Source organism: Perca flavescens, chromosome 8 (genome assembly GCF_004354835.1).
Source record: "Perca flavescens isolate YP-PL-M2 chromosome 8, PFLA_1.0, whole genome shotgun sequence".
NCBI classification, from domain to species: domain Eukaryota; kingdom Metazoa; phylum Chordata; class Actinopteri; order Perciformes; family Percidae; genus Perca; species Perca flavescens.
In genome coordinates this window covers 38,115,308-38,130,307 of record NC_041338.1, presented here as the reverse complement: position 1 = coordinate 38,130,307, position 15,000 = coordinate 38,115,308, and the positions used below count along the sequence as shown (strand labels likewise).

The 15,000-nt window shown below is 44.6% G+C and overlaps 1 protein-coding gene across 2 annotated transcripts in view; it reads left to right on the top strand.

Moving 5' to 3' along the window:
• Positions 1-15,000, top strand: part of LOC114560474 (ankyrin repeat domain-containing protein SOWAHC) — a 42,022-nt gene that overhangs the window by 21,541 nt on the left and 5,481 nt on the right. The window contains exons 8-9 of one of the 2 annotated variants that reach the window (XM_028585868.1): positions 10,168-10,254; positions 12,524-12,526. In XM_028585868.1, the coding sequence (XP_028441669.1) occupies positions 10,168-10,254; positions 12,524-12,526 (90 nt within the window). The remainder of the gene's footprint in view (positions 1-10,167; positions 10,255-12,523; positions 12,527-15,000) is intronic. The other variant, XM_028585869.1, reaches the window with a different exon arrangement.

Genomic DNA, 15,000 nt, shown 5'->3' with positions numbered 1-15,000 from the left:
ATGGAGTCTGGTGGAGTTTGGTGATGGTGATTTCGGGGCTGTTTCATGTTAAACTAAAAGGATCTCACTCTTTAACTAAAAGGTCTATCTCTGTAGGGATCCATCCCATAATGTTGTTTGTTAATTTGTTTCACACACAATTACAATTCATATTAAATATAAAATACATATGAGGGTAGAAACCTATAATGGCTTATATAAAAACAAGGACATACAAAATGTAGATGTACAAAATTATGTTGTGTGTGTGTGTGTGTGTGTGTGTGTGTGTGTGTGTGTGTGTGTATATATTTAAGTATTAGTGCTGTGTCTAAATACAGATTCTTTCTCTTCGCTCTGCTTCTTTTCTGCTCTCGTCAGGATTTTGTCTCTGTAAGTAAAACACAACACTGTTTTATGTTTTTTAATCTTTTTTTTATCATTGATAAATCTAAATCTAAACTATCATGACACTGGGTTTAGTTATGTTTCCGGTTTTATTTTGTAGGGATACTTCATGTGTAATGTCATATTAGACTTCTTGTCGTGTGTGTGTGTGTGTGTGTGTGTGTGTGTGTGTGTGTGTGTGTGTGTGTGTGTGTGTGTGTGTGTGTGTGTGTGTGTGTGTGTGTGTGTGTGTGTGTGTGTGTATCTCTGTGTATATGTCTGTGTGTTTCTTTTTTTTTAAGATCATTTTTGGGGCATTTTTAGGCCTTTATTAACAGGACAGCTAAAGATATGAAAGGGGGAGAGAGAGGGGGAATGAAACAAGCATTATTACTAAAACAGAGGGGGCTGTCCATGGTGCTGAAACGGAACATTATTACTAAAACAAAGGGGGGCTTTCCAGAACCAATGTCATGTCATTCTTATGTAGATACCTTCAAGTAAAGAGTTACCCAATATCCAAGTCTTAGGTGGAGGGGGGGCAATCTTTGTTATGACCATAATATGTGTCAAATATTCATGATATAGTTCGATAATGTACGCTACCAAAACGTACAATATCCTACAAAACTAGGAGACCGCCGGCTGGTCACTTGACATCGGCGACAGTGGCTGTCTCCAGACCTACAGAGCAGCCTGCAGCCAGTATCAGCAGGTAGTAAATGTGTTTAGCTGCTAAAGAGCTCTGCGACGCCGGAGACGGTGCTCTGCATGGTGCTCCGCATGGTGCTCCGTCAGGTCAGCGGTAGTCGGTGGTTCAGTTACCGGAGAAGAGGTGACTGTGAGACGGGTACGGGGCACTGACAGCTGCCCATTGTTTCAGCAGAGATTACCGCAAATTTTGTATGTGTTACTTATTTGTCAATAGTCGATTTGGTTAGTCTTTACTTTAAGGTATCTACATAAGAGTGATATGACACTGTCATGAATGTGAAATAAACATTATAAACAAGTCATAAACGTTTATGACATAACTCTTCTTTTAGTAAGTGTCATTCTTTTTTTGTCATGACAAGGTAGGGTTATGGTTAGAGTTAGGGTTAGGGTTCATGTGTCATGACAGTGTCATGACACTCTTATGTAGATACCTTCAGATAAAGGGTTACCGTCCTTTTCTGATTGTGCTATCTGACAGTATGTAAAGGTAAATCTCAGAGGGAAACTCAATCAGCAGCGTTACAGAGCCGAGCACTTTGAGAAAACTATTGGCTTTAGGCAATTAAAAGTTCAGAGAGCAGCTAACAAGTTCGTAATCTTCTTAGTGAAAAGAATGTAAAGGACGAACAAAGGAGAAGGGGGTAATGATCCTGTTAGTCTGGATCAGAAGCTGCAGAGACTCAGATGAAGCAGATAAACTCCAATCCCATGAGGAACACAAGCAGATAAACACACTTTCCACTTTTTAATAAAAAACGATGGAGAGTGTTAGCACTGCAGTGCTGACGGAACACGGAGTTACAGCTCGCACCTTTTCATAACAAACCTGGAGCCAAACGGAGCACTAAAAATAGATACCTCGGGCATAGACAAGGTTATTCAGGGTCTAATCTAAGCATTTATACTCTGTAGGAGAATTATAATGTGCTTTGCACTGTTTGTTAGGTTGGTGGAAGACGTGTGTGTGTGTGTGTGTGTGTGTGTGTGTGTGTGTGTGTGTGTGTGTGTGTGTGTGTGTGTGTGTGTGTGTGTGTGTGTGAGAAGACATAGATGTCCAATAAAAGGAAAATGCAGTTTTACATAATTTTGGACCATTTGTATTCAGTCTGTTCTCATGAAGCATTCGTACACATATCTGTGAAAGGTAAAGCTCTGTAGGGAGGAGGTTGGGGGGGATGTTTGGCTTAAGAAGAAAACACACGACTTTCACACAGGAAACGGGTGTTCATGTCCTGGAAGAAGTTAAGGAGAAAACACAAGACTTTGTGTGTGTGTGTGTGTGTGTGTGTGTGTGTGTGTGTGTGTGTGTGTGTGTGTGTGTGTGTGTGTTGTCGTCTGCTCTGCCCTGACCTGAAGTGTTTCACCTGTTCCTCAGCCCTCAGGTGTATTTACTCTGGATGTCGCAGTAGTCTGGGGTCAGTTTACTGCCCGTTTCCTTCACCTGAGTATCCGTGATGGATTCCTGGTAGGGCTCGTTTCATCAAAATCGCAAAATGGCCTATAGTGTAATATCCCTTTACACTTTACTTGAAGGTATCTACATAAAAGTGACATGACACTGTCCATGGTGCTGAAACGGAGCATTATTACTAAAACCGAGGGGAGCTGTCCATAGTTCTGAAACAGAGCATTATTACTAAAACAGAAGGGGACTGTCCATGGTGCTGAAACGGAACATTATTACTAAAAGAGAGGGGGCTGTCCATGGTGCTGAAACAGAGCACTATTGCTAAAACAGAGGGAAGCTGTCCATGGTGCTGAAACGGAGCATTATTACTGAAACAGAGGGGGGACCTGTCCAGCACCACTATCATGTAAGTCTTATGTAGATACCTTCAAGTAAAGTGTTGCACCGGATGGTGCTCCATCAGGTCAGCGGTAGTCAGTGGTTTAGTTACCGGAGAATAGGTGACTGTGACATAATGCTTCTTTTAGTAAGTGTCATTCTTTTTTTGTCATGACAAGTTATGGTTATGATTAGAGTTAGGGTTAGGGTTCATAATTCATAATACTTGTACATACCTTCAAGTAAAGGGTTACCCTCCTTTTCTGATTGTGCTATTTGACAGTATGTAAACGTAAATCTCAGAGTGAAACTCAATCGGCAGCCTTACAGAGCCGAGCACTTTGAGAAAACAATTGGCTTAGTGGAATTTCATGTTCAGAGAGCAACTAACAAGTAAGTAATCTTCTTATTGAAATGGATGTAAAGGACGAACAAAGGGGGGGGTAATGATCCTGTTAGTCTGGATCAGAAGCTGCAGACTCAGATGAAGCAGATAAACTCCAATCCCATGAGGAACACAAGCAGATAAACACACTTTCCACTTTATAATAAAACTCTGTAGGAGAATTATAAAGTGCTTTACAGTTTTTGTTAGGTTTGTGGAAGACATAGATGTGTGTGTGTGTGTGTGTGTGTGTGTCTGTGTGTGTCTGTGTGTCTGTGTGTGTGTGTTTTTCCAATAAAAGGAAAATGCAGTTTCACATCATTTTGGACGGTTTGTATTCAGCCTGTTCTCATGAAGCATTCGCACAAATATCTGTGAAAGGTAGTTGGTAGTATTCTAGTATTTATTACTGTCAGCATCACAATGACTGCTGCTGTATAAGAGCGTGAAGATCCTCGTAAGGAGGAGTTCAGGGGGGATGTTTGGCTCCTAAAACACAAGACTTTCACCTAGCAAACAGGTGTTCATGTCCTGGAAGAAGTTAAGGAGAAAACACAGGACTTTCACTCAGGATCTAGGTGTCCAACCCTTCCATCGCTGCATGAAGCTCACTTTTTGTTTGCTATACTCAGCTGTAAGGGCCGCTGAACAGACTCTGTATCCAGCAGTTGCCTAATTTTGACATATGAATTGGTGTGCATACATTTAGTACGATATACAGATTTTATACCAACCCGTTCATGCATCGTATCATTACCATATCTGTGTCTGAAACGATAAAAGCTAGAGCAGACACTTACAGACTAAAGGCCACTGAGGACTGATCCCTCAATCCTTAGATCTGAGTCATTTAATAAAGTCACTAAGTTAGTTTTAATGCTCTCATTGATTTCATATTCATTCTGCTTCTCTGCTGCCCAAAACGGCATTATTGGGATATCATCTGGCGGTCATCGGGCCCGCATGAGTCGAGTGTGGCTGCCGGTGGACTATCTCTCCATGCTGTCTGCGTCAGGCGTGCGTAAATCTGGTGGTATGTCTCTCGTGTGGGATTTTTTTTTTTTTTTTTTTTTTTTTGGAGGGGGTCGTGCAGCATTGAGACCGTGAGCCTCTGCCACAGTCTCCCCCCGTCCGGCCCGACGCTTTCCGCTCATGTGGCGGCGCCGGTCCGGGTAGGGGGTTGTGGTGGAGCCACAGTGACCTGACTCCCTTCGACGGGCGGATTGGTGAATTCTGACATATGGAAGAACGCTTGCCCAGTGTTGCGACGCGGTTGGGGTGCACTGAGGACAGTCCGCCCTGGTTGACAGCCGCACCGGGAGCAGGCGGCCCCGTCCCTCCCCGCGGGGAAAGAGAGCGCAGCGAGCACTTAGTCCACGGCCCCAAGAAACGGTGTTGGGGGGCTGTAAAGCTTGCGGCCAAAGTTGCAACAAACACTCAAAGGTTGTTTGTTTTAGATAAGAGAAAATATCAGCAGAAAACTGCACTTTAAAGTGAGAAGAAGTGATATTGTTTTTTTTGTGCTGCCTTTTATGAAAAACTTCTGAGTGTGTTTCGCGATGTGTTTATTGTTGATATCGCGAATGATGATACATAATGCATATATTGTGCAGCCCAGATAAGTAAATATGTTGAATTGCTGAAACAGCTTTAAAGCTACTAGACTTATAACTTTATAAACCACATTATGGGTCAGTAATCCTGTCAATATCGCTGCAGTTAAAACAGGAAATGAAAGTGTTAAAGGTTTCCTTCTTCGTTTGTGTTTCCAACTCTTCCTCGTGTGATGTGAACGTCGCTGAACATGAAGGGGGTGAGTTGTTTCTCCTTTTGGTTAAAAAGTTAAAAAAACACTTACTGTCTGAACAACAACACACTCGCCTCAGCCTCATTAAGCTCAGTGTTGATATCACACACACACACACGCACACACACACACACACACACACACACACACACACACACACACACACTCACTTCCGTCTGGCTGTCTGCACAACCAAACCTGTGTGTGTGTGTGTGTGTGTGTGTGTGTGTGTGTGTGTGTGTGTGTGTGTGTGTGTGTGTGTGTGTGTGTGTGTGTTGCTTTGCGAGGCAGTCGTCTCTTCAAACAGCCTGACAGGTAAACACTGTCCGACATACACAACTACCTCCAACATCTGCCACCTGAATATCAGCAGCATGGAGGTTTACTAAATCAAAAAAGACCACCAAGAGACTCAAAATTACCTTAAGGACAAAGACCACAAAACTTCCACAAAGACACAAAACAACAAAAAATAGATGCAAAACAAAGACAAAAAGAGAAGAATGGGGCCCCGGATGCTCATGAGGTCAGGTGTGATGGGAGACTCTGGGGATGTGTAATGATATTGTAATAACATGGTAATTAATATGTGAGCCTGAAGGATGCAGACGGAGGAACTGATCATCACACAATCAGCAGAAAGATCTTTCATGTTTGAGTCCACCGTGGCTCACTCTCTGTTCTGCAACACCTGATTTCACCGTTTTTTTACGGTGAGAATCTGGAAATTAGTAAACAGATCGTCCTCATTTAGGCAGCTCGTTAATCTGGAGCAGCGGATCCATCTTTGATTTACTCCTCTGTTTTACAGCCTCTCTCTCTTTCTCTCCCTCCTCCAGTCCCATCATATGTTCTTCAGATTCTTTAAGTCAAAGTGATTCTACGCCCAATAAATAATGAAAGAGATGCTGGTTCAAAGCGCCACATATGGGACTCTAAGCTTCCTATTCAAGAGCTTCCATATGGCCTCCCCTATTTCCTCCAACCCCACCCCCTATTCTCCCACTCCCATTGGCTGCATGGACCACCCCCTCCCCATGCTGACTTAACAACATGAGTGTAAAGTATTACACTCCTTTTCATGCTTCACGTGACCAAAACGGGAGGAGTGAAATGTTGGCCTGGTTGATGCTGCTCTCCCACCGCCAGGGCTAACTGGGTCGGCGCCGCTCCGAGGCCGCCTGGAGGCAGTCGGTGCTCCCCTCCCGGGACTGTTTAACGGAGGCTGGAGCTTCCCGCAGAGGCAGACAGGTGTCTGTCATGTGTCACTCTCTCAGAGTGTGTCTGTGTCAGAGTGTGTGTGGGTGTGTGCGTGTGTGTGTGTGTGGGTGTTAGGTCAGTGTGTGTGTGTGTCTGTGTCAGAGTGTGTGTGTGTGTGTGTGTGTGTGTGTGTGTGTGTGTGTGTGGGTGTGTGTGCATCTGTCAGTGTGTGTCTGTCAGTGTGTGTGTGTGTGGGGTGTGTGTGTGTGTGTGTGGGGGGGGTGTGTGTGTGTGTGTGTGTGTGTGTGTGTGTGTGTGTGTGTGGGTGTGTGTGTGTGTGTGTGTGTGTGTGTAGGTGTTAGGTCAGTGTGTGTGTGTGTGTGTGTGTGTGTGTGTGTGTGTGTGTGTGTGGGTGTGTGTGTGCATCTGTCAGTGTGTGTCTGTCAGTGTGTGTGTGTGTGTGTGTGTGCGTGTGTGTGGGTGTTAGGTCAGTGTGTGTGTGTGTGTGCATCTGTCAGTGTGTGTCTGTGTCTGTGTGTGTGTGTGTGTGTGCGTGTGTGTGTGTGTGTGGGTGTTAGGTGTGTGTGTGTGTGTGTGTGTGTGTGGTGTGGGTGTGTGTGTGCATCTGTCAGTGTGTGTCTGTGTCAGAGTGTGTGTGTGTGTGTGTGTGGGTGTGTGTGTGTGGGTGTTAGGTCAGTGTGTGTGTGTGTGTGTGTGTGTGTGTGGGTGTGTGTGTGTGTGTGTGGGTGTGTGTGTGGGTGTTAGGTCAGTGTGTGTGTGTGTGTGTGTGTGTGTGTGTGTGTGTGTGTGTGTGTGTGTGTGTGTGTTAGGTCAGTGTGTGTGTGTGTGTGTGTGTGTGTGTGTGTGTGTGTGTGTCTGTGACTCAGGTGGAGACCTTAACAATCTCAGTGAGTGTCAGAAGCGGCCGGCGGCGAGGCGGGGTTCAGTTAGCACCTTGTAATGAAAAGCCTGGCGGTTGAAGCCCCCCCCCCCCCCTCCAATGTTTCCTCCAATGCCACGAAACCTTTGAAGGGGTTAACCTTCTGATGTCCTCAGGTCTAATTTGACCCATTTTCAAAATGTTTCTATATCAGAAATTTGGATTTCTTTCAACCAAAGTATCAAAAAAAAAATAACGTGGATGGTTCCCTACAACGCTGTTCACAAGTAAAACAAATGATCAGTTCAATACTTTCATTGAATTTGGGAGTTTTTTATTAAATTTTATAGCATTTGGAGGAATTTTTTTATAAAAGAATGTTGAAAAGAGTCAGAAAAGCTTCAGAAATGGGGGGGACACAACAAATAGTGCAGAAAAAATCGACAAAAACATCAAGAAAAGTGTCGAAAAAGACGACCAAAATGTTTTCATTAAAATTATTTTGAGAATGTTTCTGCTGTCACCTGTTTCTGCATAATCTAACGTTTCTGTTGCCTCTCCTCCTCAAACCCATCGGACACTTCCAGTTTGTAAGTTCATTGTCCTGACTTCACTCTGTGGTGGTGTGTGTTAGCCTGTTAGCATTAGCAACGGTGCTGTCAGTTTCCTCTCCCTCAGTAGATTCAGTCACAATGTTTAAAGGTCCGGTGTGTGGGAATTTCTCCCATCTAACGTTGAGATCATATATCAATCAACTCTCTCGTACCACGCAGTTCAAAGTAAGTATTACAGCTACGGTAGCCTTCACGCTTCAAAAAGCCAAGATGTCATCCACGTCTTCATCCAGGTTTTCCTCCGCCGCTTTCGATCCGCTATGTTTGCTATGTTGAACATATACGAGGTAGTTGAGACGCGGTACATTTTTTCCTCTCTGCATACAGAGTCAGAGATCATCATCTGATGATTTGACGATAGTAGAGACAGGTAGAGGACACGGACGAGGGAGAGAATAAAGAGGAGGGAGAGGCAGAGGTGGATCGCATGCGGTAGGAACAGGGCAAGCGACAGAAGAGGAAGGAACAGAAGGCCCCCAAACCAGCCGAGCTGCCGCGGAGAGAACCGGTGCCATCCCACGACAAAGAGTCCCTTACACACACACAAAGGTGGAGCAGTATGTCCTGTATGTCCCTTACACACACACAAAGGTGGAGCAGTATGTCCTGTATGTCCCTTACACACACACAAAGGTGGAGCAGTATGTCCTGTATGTCCCTTACACACACACAAAGGTGGAGCAGTATGTCCTGTATGTCCCTTACACACACACAAAGGTGGAGCAGTATGTCCTGTATGTCCCTTACACACACACAAAGGTGGAGCAGTATGTCCTGTATGTCCCTTACCAGCTAACATATATCAAGTGAATATGGAGCGTCTACCCCAGTTCATGCAAACGCAAATGTTAAATTTCAAGCCAATAGGAATACTTGGAATTGATGGTGGAGGTAAATATTCATGAAAAAGGACAAGTTGGTGAACGGGGCAACACAGATTTAGAGAATGAACAACTACACACGTTACACACTGGACCTTTAAATGCTTTCGGCTGACAATGATTTTCACTTTCCAGATGCTTTTTAGGAAATCACAAACAGTCTGGTTCAGATGTGTTACTCTGACACTGTTTTGTATGATGTGAACGCTGAATTAAGCACATGAACAGTTGGAAAAGGAAAAGAAAAGTTAACAAGTTGAAGCACAGATTAAAACCCAGGAAATCAGATAAACACAGAACTACTCCACATAGTGTTGCTCCATGTTTCTCCTGAAGAGCAGCAGCGTTTGTTTCCTGATCGACCCCCGCGAGGACTCGCTCCATGTTTTTGGACATTTTATCTCATATGTGAAGTGATCATAGTAAAGTGAACTGTGCTTTTAATAACACGGAGCAGATTGTCGACATTTCAGAGATAATAACTGAACAAAACATTAGAGAATGTGTGATGAGAGCACATTAACACTGTGATTTGTGACGTGGAGATGAGAAAACTGTCCGTGTGTGTGTGTGTGTGTGTGTGTGTGTGTGTGTGTGTGTGTGTGTGTGTGTGTGTGTGTGTGTGTGTGTGTGTGTGTGTGTGTGTGTGTGTGTGTGTGTGTGTGTGTGCGTGCGTGCGTGCGTGCTGTTTTATCTGTTTTAACTAATTAACCAGGAATTCACTTCAAAACAGAACTTTATGAAAATGAGCCGGATCTCTGTCCTCTGTCTGAGATGAGAGTTCACATCTGGATAATATTAAAAGCAAACATATTTAATTCTTTTGTGAGATGAAGAGATACATATATATATACATACATAGAGAGAAGAGACATTTGCCAAAAACATGTTTCCTATGTAAGTGACTGATGGGACAATCTTTGAAATTGGTTTTCACGTTAATTAACAAATGTTCAGCATCAGTTAGAGTCCACTAAAAGTTCTGTTGTTGCTGCTGACAGACTCAGATTATTATTCTAAGTGTCTGACAACATTATGGGATGGATCCCTACAGAGATAGACCTTTTAGTTAAAGAGTAAGATCCTTTTAGTTTAACATGAAACAGCCCTGAAATCACCATCACCAAACTCCACCAGACTCCATGTAAATAATCAGGACTTTTAGCGTGTATAGAGCCAGCATATCTCCACCAGACTCCATGTAAATAATCAGGACTTTTAGCGTGTATAGAGCCAGCATATTTCCACATGTAAATGGGTGAATTAAGGGTTTATTTCAACCAAACCAGAGTGGTGATTGTTGGAACAGTGGAAAGATGAACCAAGACGGCTTTTTATAGTTTGATTTAGTTTCTGTCCACTTTGAATGAAGTGTGTTTTATGCTGATAAAAGTCCTGATTATTTACATGGAGTCTGGTGAGTTTGGTGATGGGAATTTTGGGGCTGTTTCATGTTAAACTAAAAGGATCTTAGTGAAGGTGAGTAAGTGTGTGTTTTCACATTTTCATATGTGTGTGTGTGTGTGTTCAGACGGCGCTTCACTGGGCAGCCAAGCACGGCCGTCAGGAGGCGGTGGACATGATGCTCCGGTCCGGAGCCGACGTCAACGTCAGATCGGTGAGCTGCGTCTGTGTGTGTGTGTGTGTGTGTGTGTGTGTGTGTGTGTGTGTGTGTGTGTGTGTGTGTGTGTGTCAGCAGCCGTCATGCACTTTAATAACTTAGCTGCATAAACAGTCATGTCTGAGCTGTCTTCAGCTCTTCAAGTCAGATTCTTTCAGAATTAAATCTCTCTTAAAGGAACAGCGCAACATCTTGAGAGATGTGTTCCAACAGAGAGACGACAACATTCATTCAACAATCATACACATTCATAAATCACCAGCTGTTTAGCTCTATAAACCAATTAACTGATATTCACACAACATCAGTGGATGGCAACATTTACACTTTGGGAACATGGGAAAAAAAAAGTAAATATAACACCAGAAAAACATCACACACACACACAGAAACACAGATACACACACACACACACACACGCTCACACACACAGAAACACAGACACACACACAGAAACATAGACACACACACACACACACACACAGAGGAACATACATACACACACACAGAGAGACACAGACATACACACACACACACACACAGAGAAACACATACACACTTACACCCAGAGAGACACACACACACACACACACACACAGAGAAACACACACACAAAGAGACACACACACACACAGAGACACATAGAGAGCGGCAGTGTGCAGTGGATTGATTGGAAAGGGCCAATGTTGTGATTGCTTAACGGCTTCCCGACAGCCTCGGCCTGTGTGAGTGTTAATCTCCTCGCTGCCACTGATGATGTCACACAGCAGATAATGTTTAAACCCCGCCGGAGCAAAGCGGAGCCGACAAGTCACTCATTGGCTCCATAATTACATAATTAACTTTTTGTCTCTGATCGTTAAGGAGGTAATGGCTCCGATAAAAAGACCCTCTGGCGGAGCAGCGGGCGAATCAAAAATCAATAATCCATAGAGCGCATTAAGAGGAGAAAAGTAGCTCAGGGCTCAGTGAAGGCTGTGGATTCTCTCCGTGCTTCAAATACCTCGACCTGAACAGTACTTCTCACAGGGGAAAAGACAAAGAAAAGTCTGAGGTTTCAACAGTTTTCTGTGTTTGCTTCTCCATCCAACCAAACCATCTCCAAGCCATCCCAGGATATCGGTCCTTCGTGTCTTTGTGGTCCTTCGTGACTTACATTTTCTAAAATGGCAAAAATGTCAAAGAAATCAGCAAATGTGGGGGAAAAAAGGCCGAAATGACAAAAACGTTGTTGGGGCACCCAGAAAAACCTGTCAGAGCAGGGGGAATGAGAGGGGGAAACACCAGAGCAGGGGGAATGAGAGGGGGAAACGTCAGAGCAGGGGGAATGAGAGGGGAAACACCAGAGCAGGGGGAGTGAGAGGGGAAACACCAGAACAGGGGGAATGAGAGGGGAAACATCAGAGCAGGGGGGGAATGAGAGGGGAAATATCAGAGCAGGGGGAATGAGAGGGGGAAACGTCAGAGCAGGGGGAATGAGAGGGGAAACGTCAGAGCAGGGGGGGAATGAGAGGGGAAACGCCAGAGCAGGGGGAATGAGAGGGGAAACATCAGAGCAGGGGGAATGAGAGGGGAAACGTCAGAGCAGGGGGAATGAGAGGGGGAAACGTCAGAGCAGGGGGAATGAGAGGGGGAAACACCAGAGCAGGGGGAGTGAGAGGGGGAAACATCAGAACAGGGGGAATGAGAGGGGGAAACACCAGAGCAGGGGGAATGAGAGGGGGAAACACCAGAACAGGGGGAATGAGAGGGGGAAACATCAGAGCAGGGGGAATGAGAGGGGGAAATATCAGAGCAGGGGGAATGAGAGGGGGAAACGTCAGAGCAGGGGGAATGAGAGGGGGAAACGTCAGAGCAGGGGGAATGAGAGGGGGAAACGTCAGAGCAGGGGGAATGAGAGGGGAAACGTCAGAGCAGGGGGAATTTCCTATTATTTAGTCAATGCATAACAATAACAGAACAGAACAACTGATAAACTGAACAATTAACCAAATAATTAACACAATAACTGCCGGGAAAGTTTGTAAGAAAAGAGTTTAGGATGAATTCTGAGCAGATTATTTCCTGTGAATGTTGCATCAGAGACACATTTTCTGTTATTCTTTAGGAACCATTCTCTGTCTTATGTATTATTATTATTATTTAAATTTTGGACAATCATACATCCCTGGCTTCTGATTTCAGTTACATGATTGATCCAGAAGCGACTAACTATCTGTTTCCTCTCTTCTTTAATCCTCTTCTCCGTCCTCTGCGACATCGTCAGCACGTAAGTGATTTTCTGAACCATCCCAGCTGCCGACCTCTCCCTAAAGGCGAGCCTCCCTACCAAACTGCCTTCAGACTTCAGCCTGACGGCTCTCTGCTGAATGTTTAGAGAGTGAAATGAGTTTGCTGCGTCTGTCTTTATTCTCTGTATTTATGTGACTTGTCTCATGCTGCATGCGTCTCTCTGAAAGGGGGTAAGTCCTGTTCTAATGCACCTTTTACATCTACACTTACAGATCTCGCTATAAACTGAAGGCTCGGTTCACACAGGAAGTCTGGGACTAATACGTTTTTTTGTCTGTGTGTGTGTGTGCAGTGTATCCTGCAGTGAAAATATTAGTCAAGTAAAGCTGTCTGTAAAATATTCGACTTCTTTGTAAAATAATCAGCAAAAGAGAAAATTCTTTCTCTCTTAGCATCTCTAAGTCAAAAAAAGAGTCAAGAAAAACAGTGTTGAAAAAATGTCAAAGAATGTCAAAAGAAATTTGCACAATCACGCACGCAAACACACACACGCTCACACACACACACACACACACACTGGCACAGACACATGCACGCACACACACGCGCAGACACACACACACACACACACACACACACACACACACATGCGCAGACACACGCACGCACGCACAGACAGACACACACATGCACACACACACACGAGCAAAAGTCAAGAAAGCGAGTCAAGAAAGCGTTGAAAAAACATCAAAGATTGAAAAAAAAAAAAAAAAAAGAATTCAATGTGTCAAAAAAAGCCGAAAAACATTGAAGTGCCAGAAAAGTGTCAAAAAGCATCTTTATTAATGTAAACTTAGGTCAGAACTGCTGCTTAAACAAAGGCCTTCTGGGGGTGGGGGGGTGGGGGGGGCTCGTTTACCTGCGATTATCCCAAACGACAGAAGCCGTCATCATCGGGAGAGAAACGCGGGGAGACGGTTCATCACACGCCGGTTTCCAGATGTAACGGAGAGTGTGTGACAGCGTGACAGCTCTCTGGTTCTCTCCTCCACATCAGAGCGCCCGCGGGCCGTTTAAAGTCTGCACACCACAGCCCCGTCCCGTTAATCAGCAGCGACTTCAGACCGCCCGCCGCCACGCTGCCGTCACTCATCCCGCTGCAAACGGCCGTCTGACTGACAGGATGACGGGCGGCCGCTCCGCCGGGACCCGCCGGTGTTAATGGGAACAAATGATGGAGACCGGGAGACTTTCTGTCGGAGCGGACAGCTGATGGACACACACACGGACTCACGGTGATCGGAGCTGACACACGCCGGCTTTTACAAATCACATGCTTCTGAAACACGTCGACTCTTTCTCACGGCAACCATTCAAACTGTAAACGCAGCGGTGACAGAGACAGTTTCTCTAAGGGACAGACATGTAGAGATTATTGACATGCTTTTATTTAAGAGATACAGTCAAATATCTCTGTACTCTATAACTGCATGTCTCATGTTGTCTTCGTACTTACAGTCGACATAAAGCCCTAACATAGTTCCTCAGCCATCGTAGAGTTTAGCATATCAAGCTAAACAAAGATCACATTTTTAAAAGCAGCTTCCACACAGCCTGAATATCAACTCTCTCTCTCTCTGCTTCTGGGGGGATTTCTGAGTCTCAAAATCACCAAATCGGCCAAATTCTGCTCTGAATGTTACATAACTGCAGTTTCCCATCTTTTCGGTTTGGCGCAAAACTAGTCAGACCAAAATGTATTCTGAACCTAAACTGATATGCAGGACGGATGAAAATTTTCGAGGGGCCGAATTTGGTCCCCTGGCCTCGAGTTTGATACATGTGCTTTAAAATGTAAGTGGGGGGGGCGGCCTCTAGCTCACCCAGTAAGAGCGTGCTCCCCATGTAGGCTGTTTCCTTGGCAGCGGCCCAGGTTTAGAGTCCAACCTGCGGCCCTTTGCTGCGTGTCATCTCCTCTCTTTCTTTCCCACTTTCCTCTCCAGCCGCTGTCTCTATCAAATAAAGGGAAGAGCCCCAAAAAAAATCTTTAATTAAAAGAAAACGGCCTGTTTGTGGGATGCCCTGCTGTGTTCTTTAACTCCCAAAGTAGCACAAGTAGACTTTAAATCTCACAGTTTCTGTTTTCTGTCAGATCGTTTTAACATCTCGACAAAAAGTGACAAAAACATTGAAAAAATTTCCAAAAAAGAGGGACAAAAACGATTGTAAAAGCATAAAAAACAAGTGACAGACATGTCTGAAAAAGCGTCGACGAAAGTGTTCTGTGTGACGTCCTGTTGTGTTCTTTAGCCCCCCCCATGTAACACCAGTAGACTTCATATTCCACAGTTCCTGTTTTCCATCAGATGGTTTCTAGATCTCTCTTGAAGGCAGCTTCATTCCCAGAGAAAGAGAGAAAGAAAAGAGACAGAGGCACTGAGGGAACAGTTCAGATCTTGGGTTTGGTGTTTTAAATCTTCCTCGTGGCAGAGATGGAGGCAGTGATGTTTC